The sequence below is a fragment of the Rattus norvegicus genome, chromosome 8, assembly GCF_036323735.1.
Source record: "Rattus norvegicus strain BN/NHsdMcwi chromosome 8, GRCr8, whole genome shotgun sequence".
NCBI classification, from domain to species: Eukaryota; Metazoa; Chordata; class Mammalia; order Rodentia; family Muridae; genus Rattus; species Rattus norvegicus.
In genome coordinates this window covers 116,666,051-116,678,267 of record NC_086026.1, presented here as the reverse complement: position 1 = coordinate 116,678,267, position 12,217 = coordinate 116,666,051, and the positions used below count along the sequence as shown (strand labels likewise).

The window sequence follows — 12,217 nt, the reverse complement described above, 5'->3', positions numbered from 1 at the left end:
CTGTGGCCACCTGTGAATTTGCTTTCCTGTATTTCTTCTTGGTTTGCTACTCACTTCCATTTGTTAAAGCAAAACCATAAGTCCCAGAGCCCCAGAGTCCTGCTTCAGGACCAAAGAAAACCAGAGGGTCAGGGATGGTCTGTGTGACAGGAGATGGCTCATGTTTATAATCCCAACACTCAGGAGGTTAAAGAAGAAGGGCATAGCAGTTCTTTGAGGCCAACTTAGGCTACATGTGTTCTAGTGTATCCTGGAATATAGTGTGGGACCTGTGCCAAAACAAAACAGGCCTTTTCTTCTTTGTTTCTCTTCATTTCTTTTTTTGGAAGCTGTCCAAAGCTTCTTATGCTTTCCTTGATCTCTGGGCATTCTCTTTGAAGGGCCCTTCCTTCCCCTTCTGCTTATAGATTCTCATTGCCACATTTTCATTTCTCATGAACTCAAAAAAAACTGTTAAACCTGGGGTTCCTTTGGATTTAGTTTAATAATTTGGTGTATTTTGAGAATTTTTTTAGTGTTATATATCATTCTACTTGGTTTATATAATAATGGTTTACATATTATACTATTTCTGAATCTTAAATATATTGATTACATATTATAGCTTAAGGGATATAAACATTAATGTAAGTTGACATTTGTATATATTACAGTATTTTAGAAATTTTGGAACTTTAAAATAGGAAAAAATAAGTCTCCCACAAATGCTGATGATCATTGTAGCTAAAAACCAAGATGTTCCAAAGAAGTGACATTCTCTTATTTATCTTGTGTCATTTCTGTATTACTTTTACTAACATGTCTTTCTTTTTCTGTAGTGTCAAGTTTAAATCTCTCAACCTTTTCATTGACAACGTAGTCTGTCATATCACATGTATTAGTACCATGATGTTCCTTGTATAAATCTTGTTTAACATGCCTTTCTCAATATTTTCATGTCTCTTTTTATAACATGTAATAGTGTAGAAAAGTTTTTTCATACTTGTTTGTTTTTAATTTTTTTATTAATTTATTAATTTACCTTACATAACACTTGCAGCTTCCCTTCCCTCCTCTTATCCCAGTCCCACCTCCCCCATCCCCTCCCCCTCCAGACCAGGAGAGGCTTCTCTTGGATATCAGCCACCTTTTGTATTTCAAATTGCAGTAAGACTTGGGCCTTTTTGTTCTATGGAGCTTAAACAAGGCAGCCCAGTTAGAGGAAATGGGTCGAAAGGCAGGCAACAGAGTCAGAGATAGAGATAGCCCCTGCTGTAATTGTTATTGGTCCTGTGTGCAGACCAAGCTGCACATCTCTTACATATGTGAGAGGACCTGGGTCCATCACATACATGCTCTTTGGTTTGTGATTCAGTCTCAGTGAACCCCTATGAGTCCAGGTTAGTTGATTCTGTAGTTTTTCTAGGGTGTTCTTGACCTCTCTGGCCCCTCCAATCCTTCTCCCTCTTCCATGAGATTCCCCCTATCTCCACCTGATGTTTGGCTGAGAGACTTTGCATGGGTTTCCATCAGCTGCTGGGTGAAGCCTCTCAGAGGACAGTTATGCTAGGTTCCTGTCTTTAAGAACATGTCAGGGTTGGGTTCTCTGTAATAGCATGGGTCTCTAGGTAAAACTTCAAGTACTATATTGAATAGATAGGGAGAGAGTGGGCAGACAGCCTTGTCTTGTCCCTGCTTTCAGTTGAATTGTTTTTAAGTTCCTCTTGGTTTGATTTGATGTTGGCTATTGGATTTCTGTATACCGACCACCTTTATTGTGTTTAAGTATAGGCCTTATGACCCTGACCTCTCCCAATCTTTTTATCATGAAGGAGTATTGGATTCTTTTTTTGTCTGTTTGTTTTTGTTTTGTTTTTACTAATTCTTTAGTATGAAATCTATGACTTTTCTTATAGTTTAATTAATGTGTATAATTAATATGCCTATTACTTAAATTATTTGTGTGTGGTTAGAAAAAGAATACTAAAATCCTTCAGCAAAGTTGAAGTTTATAAGGTATTGCTGTCAATTTTAATAACTATGTAGCCATTAGGTCTCTGGACTGAGGGGTTTCTTAATTTAATAATTAATGGTATTCTTTACTTTTTCTCCATCTCTTTTTGTATATCATGTAGAACTTAGTTACATTTTTTTAATGACCATGGATAACCAAGCCCTTTATGGCTGAGCCAACACTTTCGGTCCCTGAGTTTCTCGTGTGTTTATGGTCCTCTCCCTTACTTCATTGACCTGCTTGTTTCCTTCCTTCCTTCCTTCCTTCCTTCCTTCCTTCCTTCCTTCCTTCCTTCCTTCCTTCCTGGTTCAGTTTTTTATTAAAGTCAGAAATAAAAGAGACTCTTTTTATTACCTAAATATATCTTTATAGAATTAGTAAGCACACTTGATGCTTGACTTATTTAGGTCTTCTCTGAAAGTACTGAATGAACACAGTATTGTTGAGGTACATTCCCTGCAGAAGCCTGTTTGGGACCTAATCTCTATTAAGATCATTTGTTCAAATGGCAGCTAAATATATCCTGTGGTTTTGAGCTTAATTCATTAGTAGTATAGCTTGGCACAGCCATTAATTGGGTTCATATAATCTCTGTGGTCCCTTAGGTATAGCAGGAAACATCTTTAGCAGGATGTAAATCTGATGGGAAGTTACCCTCACAACAGCAAGCCCTGCTGGTCAGCTCTTGTTTCCTATTGTAGTTAATTAAAATTCCTTAACATAATCATTTTGATTTTTAAATGAAACTTATAAATCTTCATTTCCTTGATATTGGTTATTAGCATATTATTTTATTACTTCATTTGTGTCATTTTAGCATTTGTGTGTGTTCCTTGAAGCTTTCCATTTCTGTCTTCCCATTTGAATGTAAAGTCACCAAATCCAGTCTTACTTACCTGACTTCAGGAGAAGAATACCATCACCAAACAGTGTACTGGGGAATATGAATCCATTCAGATCTTTTTAGTCTAGCATATGAGCTACATTGCATTACAGAAAAAGGTAAAGGTATAAGTGATTCTAAAAATTTATCGAGGCAAGCTTTACAATGTTACTTTTTTTTAGAGAAAAGAATATTTTAAGAACATGCTAAAAAATAGCAAAATTAAAAAAAACAATGTTTTCTAGGTAGCCCTTCTAAAAGCAATAGGAAATTGCTTTTAGGAAAACAAACCCAAATATTTTTACATTAATTTATCCCAGCTAAACCATTTTATACTTTCACTGTACAAAGTTGAACAGTTAGCTGTATTTCTCTTTATATTTTCATGATTTTAATGTTTGAGTTTAGAGCATTGAAAATTAGAGCAGGTGGCATCTAAGATTTTATCAAACATAATATGGCTACTATGATTTTGGTTCTAGGCAGTATGAAACCGTGGTTCCACTGGAAGATTCTATTGTGACTGAAGTTACAGCAACTCTACAAGAATGGGCCAGTCTGTGGAAACAACTATATGTGGTAAGTAGTTCATTACAATTTAATAGAACAGTAAAGTTCTGTTTTACCAAAAGAAAGTCTGCCTTGGTGCCGATCCTTGAGTTTGAAAATTTAAAATATTGTCAATTTTTAAATGAATGCTCTGACTATCATTGGGATAATTGAAATCATTGAATATTTTGAACCCAAAGAGAACACTTTTATATATATATATATGTATATGTATATATGTATATACACATATATATATACACACACATATATATATATACACACACACACACACATACATACATACATACATACATACATACATACATACATACATATGGCACCTTCACTCTGACCTGATGGCTAAAATGTAAGTTCCATAACTAGGAATCTTAGCTGTCTTATAAGTTGTATTATCTATATATGCTTTTATAAACAGGTGTCTACTGAATGAATATAAAAAATTGAGAATTCATTAACTTTATTGTTTATCATCTTTTTTTTCTTTTCTTTTTTCTTTTTTTTGGAGCTGGGGACCAAACTATTGTTTATCATCTTAATAATGGCTTAGGTCAACCAATTAATGGTTTCTTGCAACTACTTCATTAAAAGAACATATACTACATAACACTGTTACTCTGGCAGATCATTGAAAAGTTATTAGAAACTGTGTTAGTTATTGTCATCTCTGTGATGAGGCAAAGAAAGAAAGGAAGAAAGATTTTTTTTTATAGCTGAATGATTTTTTATATAAATGAAAATAATAAAAATCCTACAGTTTTTCCTCCTTGCTTTTTTAATGACCATACTACTTGGGCTCTTAGCATTATTGACATGTGGTCTCCCCACATGGAAAACATACTGTGTACTGGTGTGACAGTATACATTTTTTTGCCTGTGTTCAATGAGGCGACATTGACCAAGGTATTAATATTTCCACAGAGGCCACTAGTAAACACCACAGACCTGATATGCTACATTTGTTTTTCACTTTCTGCCTTCCTCCTTCCTTTCCGAAGTTCTGGTTGTTAAACATTTACCAACACACCACCACCCAGAAAAGTACAAGAGAGCAGGATTCTAGTAATTCATGAGTCAGAGAGCTGGGGATTTCCCTGGAGGCTCCCTCCTGATTTCTGGTAGCCAAGGTCTGCTATAATAAACTCACCTAGTGAAAAGGACAGAGTCTGAGTCTGTCAGGGAGAAGGGCTGACCTGGTGATTCCTCAAGCTGGATCTTGAGGGGTGACATGCTCCTTGATTTCAGTTTAGGAAAATGTACCTTATTCTCGTGGAAAAGCATTGGAAAAATTTGTCTGGCATATCTTTAACTTTGAATACTGAGGAAAGTTTAAAACAAATCATCAGAGAAACCAATCCTCAAGAGTCTAGCCACCAATATACTCAACTCAGGTTTAAAATAAACTTGGAATTTCCTTCTTAGTCTCAGACTCTCCAGTTTATTCTCTATCTTCAAAAGCTAGGAGAAGGCCTACATATTTTGGTTTACTACCTTAAAAAAAAAATCACAGGAATAGCAGTTTAAAGACTAGAAAACTACAAAACACAAACATATAAAAATAAAAAGGAGATGGGTATGAGCAGACACTTCACAATAGCTGAAAAGAACACATGAAAAGATATTGAACAGTATTAGCAACAGGGAAATGCACAGAATAACCTCAATGATACACTACTCCTATTCAACAAAAATAGCAAATTACTAAGACCGATTCCATCAAGTCTTTGTGAGAGTGTGGCCCAACTGTGCATAAGGAAAACAAGGACATTGACCTCTAAATAGAGCAGACTCATCATAGTTTTAGTGTGTCCAGGAAACACTCTGGCATAGAGCTAGGACACAAAGCCCTTACTGGGGATGAATTGTAAAAACAAGAGGAGGAATCAGGATATTTACACTGTAACATTCCATGAGTGCACATGCCTTAGTGCACAAATCATTAGGCAAGGAAGAAAGATTTTTAAAAGGAAGATTTATCCTGGGTTGTGTTTTAGCATTTTCAGTTCATGGTCCTCTTTGCTTTATTGCATCTGCGCCTGAGCATAACAGTGCCTCCACATAGAAAGAATAGAGTGGAAGAAAATGGCAGATTGCAGGCAAAAAGAAGCAGATTGGAAGGTGCCAAAACAAGATAAGTCATCCAAAGTGCTCTTCCATTGACTGACTTCTTCAGTCTTTCCTGCCCTCTACTTCATGAATCCATCAATGGATAGCCTATTAATTGGATCAGACCTTATCAGGATCCTCTTACCTCTCAATGAATGAGTCCACCAGCAATAGAACCAGACTTTAAGAACCTTGGCCTTTAGGGATAATACAATCCAATAAAGAAAAACAATAATAAAACCTGTTAGAAACAGAGGAGAGAATGATAATATATGATACAAATAATTATATACCAAAAACATGTAACAGAATTTGAATTCTGGGCAAGATGAGCTAAACACAACCCATTTTAGGTTTGAATTCTAGGCAAGATGATGGTGTAAGCACATTTGTCTTTTAGTGTTGTTTTGGCTGTGCTAATTGTCATGTCTACCAGCTATGTTTATAGTTAACCTTTCCTCCAGATCCTTGCTAGCATTTCGTTGTTGTTTGCTGATGATAGTATTGCAACAGAGAGTTCTGGACAGAATAAATAAACCACAGATGAAAAGACTCCAGACGCTAGGTAACGAAGGGGAGGGGCCTGCTGGGGCAGTAGAAGCACAATTCACAAAGAACAACTTGAGAGTAGACAGTAAAACCTAAAAGTTTCACTCTGAACCACTCTGGCAAATGAAAGATAAAATTACAGGCTAGGAAAAAATTGCAAATCACACATCCCTAAGAGATATATTTAAAATATATAAATCATTTTCTAAGCTGAAAAATAATGAAATTATTCAATTATATGATGAGCAAAAACTAACAGAGACTTTTCAGAGTGCATGTAGATAGCCAGTAATCACATGAATATTTTCCTTCTTATTAATCATTAGAATAATTCAAAGCAAGGCTGTAGTAAAGTGCAGTAAAATACACACGTATTTGAGAAAGTGAAATAAACGGTACTGCCAATACCAAATCCTGGCAGAGATGTAGATCAGGTTCTTTTCTGTATTGCTGATGAAAATGTAAAATGATAGAGCTATTTGGAAAGTTTTTGTATTTTCCTGGAAAATCAGCAAGGATTTAATACATGATTCAGCCTTGTGTATTTTAGAGAAGTAAAAACAATTTACATAAAAGCTAGTTTATGAATGTTCATAACCCCCCTTTTTTAAAGCACAAAACTAGTAAAACACCCAGTATTGTACACTGAGAAATAAATGCCCTGTCTTAGCAGCATTGATGATCAGCCACAATTAGGTTGTTTTAGGAAAAAGGAGAAAGGTAACTTTGTGATTTCAAATGATTTTAGAGTTTTGTTTGTCTGTTTTGATTTATACAGTAGAAAATGAAGAGAAATAAAAAAGAAATTAGTAAATGATACTTTTTAGCAAACTGAGTTGATTTCAAGGGTATCATCTTGTATAAAAATTGCAAGAAAATAGAATTGAATATACTTGGATTCTGCTTATATAACATCCTCAGAGTAGGACATCTAGTGGTTAATTGGGGCTGAGGGGTGACAACATGCTGAGGGAATACAAGGTACAATCAATGGATGAGTTATATAAAATTCTTTATTCTTTATTTATTAACATATCTATCACTTCAGAAGGTTTTCTGTATATAGAAATAAATGAACATGATAAAATCGGTTTCATTTATATAAGGTTATTTGGATAATATGATATATATGAATATAATATGAATTATAAAAGTAAAGCCTCATCTCTCTGAGACATTATACCACAATCTCCCTATTCAGTATTCTTATTTTTATATAATGATTATTTAAGAGATTTCATTTATAGAAAATACATGATTATGCTTTTATGTTACAATAAGTTTGACAGCCAGGTGTGGTGGCTCACACCTTTAATCCCAGCACTCTGGAGGCAGAGACAGGAAAATCCTGAGTTTGAGGCCAGCCTGATCTGCAGAGCCATTCCAGGACAGCCAGAGTTATACAGAGAAACCCTGTTTCAGAACATCTACCCCACCACCACACATACACACACAAAAAAACCCCAAACAAAACAAAACACAAGAGTGTCCAATTTTAAGCAGGTATTTATGTTCCAAATAATTTTTTTAAACTATATGCTCCAGCATTTGGGAGGCAGAGGCAGAGGCAGAGGCAGAGGCAAAGGCAAAGGCAGGGGCAGAGGGGCAGAGGCAGAGAGGCAGGGGCAGAGAGGCAGGGGCAGAGAGGCAGGGGCAAAGAGGCAGAGAGGCAGAGAGGCAGAGAGGCAGAGAGGCAGAGAGGCAGAGGCAGAGACAGGCCTATTTCTGCGTTCCAGGCCAGCCTGGTCTCCATGGTGGTTTCAGGACAGCCAGAGCTACACAGTGAGACTCTGTCTTGAATAAAACAAACAAACAAACAAACAAACAAACAAACAAGAAAAATCCTTGAAAAATATAAGCTCATTTGAAATCCACATGAAGGTTATCTCCTGTTTTCTAAAACAATCTGATTATTGCTGATCATCAATATTACTAGACCAAGGCATTTATTTGCGGGAATTACTTTTATTCTTAATTTTAAAGACTCACCATAGTCCATGCCAGGCTTTGAAGCTACTCCTGTTACCATTTTTATGCAAGATATGGTAAGAAACTGAAGTATTTCTGACTATTGCTTATTCAATTATTTGAAATCTCTAGAATAAGAATTTTAATAAATGTAAATTTATATAATGTTTATATATTTTATATATATTGTTTTCTGATTCACAACATTTAATTCTTTATTGATTTGTTTGTTTATAGATATGTGTTCTATTTAGTTAGGGTCTTGCTATCTATCCCAGGCTGTCCTGTAACTTACTAAGTAGCACTGCTTGGTTCTGAACTTCTGATTCTCTCGCCTCAGTCTCATAAGTGCTCGGATATAGGAACAATTCTTGTGTCATTTGTTTCAAACATGATCTTCTCATGGGGACTACTGTCTATAAACTAACAAAGTTCAGAGTTTCTGAGGTGAGAACTTTAAAAGTCAATAAAAGGGCAATTGGAATGGTATTGAGTGGGTCTAGTCCACTTCGACACTTTGATTTTCCAACCCATGTATTTTGACTGTGGAGCAGAGTATAGTTTCATGATCACTCAATGACCAGTCAGTCTACAGGCATGATCTCCTTTGAGCCCATGAATAGTGATGCTAGAGAAATGATTGCCAAGGAAGACAAATCTGTAGAATATGTGCCTGTTCAGTAAGGTTGGATCTGTCCTCCTCACCATAGAAAATCAATTTAATGTACCTCTTACAACAATCCCAAGAGAAATAATGTCATACTAAGGATGCAGTGCTGGTTTTTATTGTTGGTTGACTCAATATTCATCACTAGCATTAGTCATCCCACCTTCAATAAGGAGAAATCAGTGTTCAGACTATGGGGAACTTCTGTCCTTGCCTCCCTGGCCACCTTGCTGTGGGCCATTGAGAAAGCAGTAGGACAGCTAAAGAGAAAAAGATCATTCATTTCCCCAGGATGTGTCATTTCCTACCAGTCATGTGATAAATATCCTAGTAGGACTTTGAATCTCTTCGGGATCATGTTCAAGTCAAATTAATATAGACCCATACACATTGTTTTTACCCCATATTTTCTTTACTGATCTTCATTTGTTTTCCTACAAGTTTCCTTACTGCCCAGCAACACTTTTAAAAGCTTTCATGATCCAGTTTCTGTGTGTATTTCTTCTGATTATCATTCATATCAAATACAGGAGTGTCCCAAATATATCGCTCTCTGTTTACCATGAGGGTCTGTCTGTCTGTCTGTCTGTCTGTCTTTCTTTCTTTCTTTCTTTCTTTCTTTCTTTCTTTCTTTCTTTCTTTCTTTCTCTTTTTCTCTCTTTCTCTCTTTCTTTCTTTCTTTCACCTCATTCTTTTGAATTTATTTTGGAATTTTCTCTTGATAAATGATTGATGGTTTTGGGTTTTTTTTTTTATTTTTTTTAAATTTACATTTCAAATATTATTCCCAGACATAAGCCCCCTATCCTATCTCCCTCCCCTTTTTCTATAAGGGTGTTCCCCTTACCATCTATCCCCGACGTTCCCCTACACTGGGGGACTTCTCCTTTCATTGGTGCCCAACAAGATCTTCCTCTGCTACATACGCAGTTGGAGCCATGGGTCAATCCATGTATAGTCTTTGGGTAGTGGTTTAGTCCCTGGAAGCTCTGGTTGATTGGCACTGTTGTTCTTAGGGGGTTGCAAGCCACTTCAGCTCTTTCAGTCTTTTTTTCTAATTCCTCCAGTGGGGATCCTGTTCTCAGTTCATTGGTTTGCTGCTAGGATTCGCCTCTGTATTTGACATATTTTGGCTGTGTCTCTCAGGAGAAATCTATATCTGGTTCCTATCAGCATGTACTTCTTAGATTCATCCATTTTACTAGTTTTGGTGGCCCTAAACCCTAAACCCTAAACCCTAAACTCTAAACCCTAAACCCTAAACCCTTAACTAGTTATGGGCCACATGTAGGGCAGGCTCTGAATGGCAGTTCCTTCATTCTCTGCTCTAGAATTTGCCTCCATATCCCCTCCTATGGATATTTTTTCCATCTTTATTAAATTGTGTATTTCTTATTTACATTTCAAATGTTATTCCCTTTCCTGGTTTCCAAGCCAACATCCCCCTAATCCGTCCCCCTCCCCTTCTACGTGAGTGTTCCCCTCCCCATCCTCTCCCCATTACCGCCCTGCCCCCAACAATCCCGTTCACTGGGGGGGGGGGGGGGTCCAGCCTTGGCAGGGCCAAGGACTTCCCCTTCCATTGGTGCCCCTACTAGGCTATTCATTGTGGCCTATGAATTGGGTCAGTCCATGTATAGTCTTTTTTTAGTCCCTGGAAGCTCTGGTTGGTTGAAATTGTTGTTCATATGGGGTCTCAAGCCCCTTCAGCTCTTTCAGTCTTTTCCCTGATTCCTTCAACGGGGGTCCCATTCTCAGTTCAGTGGTTTGTTGCTGGCATTTGCCTATGTATTTGGAATATTCCGGCAGTGTCTCTCAGGAGAGATCTACATCTGATTCCTGTCAGCCTGCACCTCTTTGCTTCATCCATCTTATCTAGTTTGGTAGCTGTATATGTATGGGCTACATGTGGGGCAGGCTCTTCAGTCTCTGTTCTAAACTTTGCCTCCCTATTCACTCCTAAGGGTATTCTTGTTCCCCTTTTAAAAAAGGAGTGAAGCATCCACATTTTCGTCATCCTTCTTGAGTTTCGCGTGTTCTGTACATCTTGGGTAATTTGAGCATTTGGGCTAATATCCACTTATCAATGAGTGCATACCATGTGTGTTTTTCTGTGATTGGGTTACCTTTCTTAGGATGATATTTTCCAGTTCCATCCATTTGCCTATGGATTTCATAAAGTCATTGTTTTTGATAGCTGAGTAGTACTCCATTGTGTAGATGTACCATATTTTCTGTATCCATTCCTCTGTTGAAGGGCATCTGGGTTCTTTCCAGCTTCTGGCTATTATAAATAAGACTGCTATGAACATAGTGGAGCATGTGTCTTTGTTGTATGTTGGAGCATCTTTTGGGTATATTCCCAAGAGAGGTATAGCTGGGTCCTCAGGTAGTGCAATGTCCAATTTTCTGAGGAACCTCCAGACTGATTTCCAGAGTGGTTGTACCAGTTTGCGATCCCACCAACAATGGAGGAGTGTTCATGAGGGCATTTCTTATCATTCTCCTGTACACTGCTCCTTCAAGTGAGCTATAGTTTGCTTCAACATTTTCATTTTGGGTTGGTATAAACATACTGTGAAGACCCATCTGTTTCTTTGTATGATGGGCTTCATTATTTTTGTTCCTCAATTAATTGGCCATAAGAAACATTCTAGGAAGCCATTGGCATGGGTTGAGGGAGAGTAAGCAGTGAAACAGGTTTTAGTATCAAGGAGTCCAATTCACTTATTTTCTCAACCTACTTAGGCCATCTGGACCTGCCCAAGCTTGGTCTCTATATGATGACATGCAGATTATTTTCAAGGCCGACCTATTGTACTGGACATGGCTCAGCAGCTAACCCACCAGCTCACACACTTGGGACTCTAGAATGTTTGGGCTCTTTGTCACACATGGGCTCGCTCGCTCTTTCTTTCTTCCTTTTCTTTTCTTTTCTTTTCTCTTTTTCTCTTTTTTTCTGAGACATGGTCACTCTGTATAGTCCAGGCAGTCCTAATATTCTCTGTATAGCCCAGGCTGACCTCACACTTAAGACAGCTGTCTATCTCTGCCTTCCAAGTGCTGGGGTTAAAGATGTCTGATATTATGCCTAGCTCTAGTACCACTCTGAAGAGGAAAACATTATCTTTGAACCAATTACAACCTGTGAATAGGCCCACCATTAAATTACAGTAACAATCAGTTTAAAGAGGGGAGGGAATAAAATTGCAAAGATGGTTTGGCTTTGTCCTAAAGGCATCAGTTTCTCAGCATAGGAATGGAAAGGAAAAAGGAGAGCAGGACTAGTGGTTAGAATTAGAGGGAAAGAGGAAAGAAAGAGAAAAGGAAAGTACAAAGAAGGGAAAAACAGTAAGACAAAGGGAAGAAAGAAGTAAAGCAGCTTCGGCTAAAGGTACAACGAGGGAAAAAAGGTAGAGAAATGCAGTCAACCCTAAGACAAACCTGTGCTTAGGAGGCTGAGGAAAGGGGACTTCCCAAT

General features: G+C 37.4%; 1 protein-coding gene across 15 annotated transcripts in view; it reads left to right on the top strand.

The window, feature by feature from the left end:
• The window catches only part of Dock3 (dedicator of cyto-kinesis 3), a 351,061-nt gene that overhangs the window by 103,951 nt on the left and 234,893 nt on the right, over positions 1–12,217 (top strand). For all 15 annotated transcript variants that reach the window (XM_006243867.5, XM_006243865.5, XM_039081583.2 and 12 more), the window contains one exon: positions 3,359–3,455. In XM_006243867.5, the coding sequence (XP_006243929.1) occupies positions 3,359–3,455 (97 nt within the window). The remainder of the gene's footprint in view (positions 1–3,358; positions 3,456–12,217) is intronic.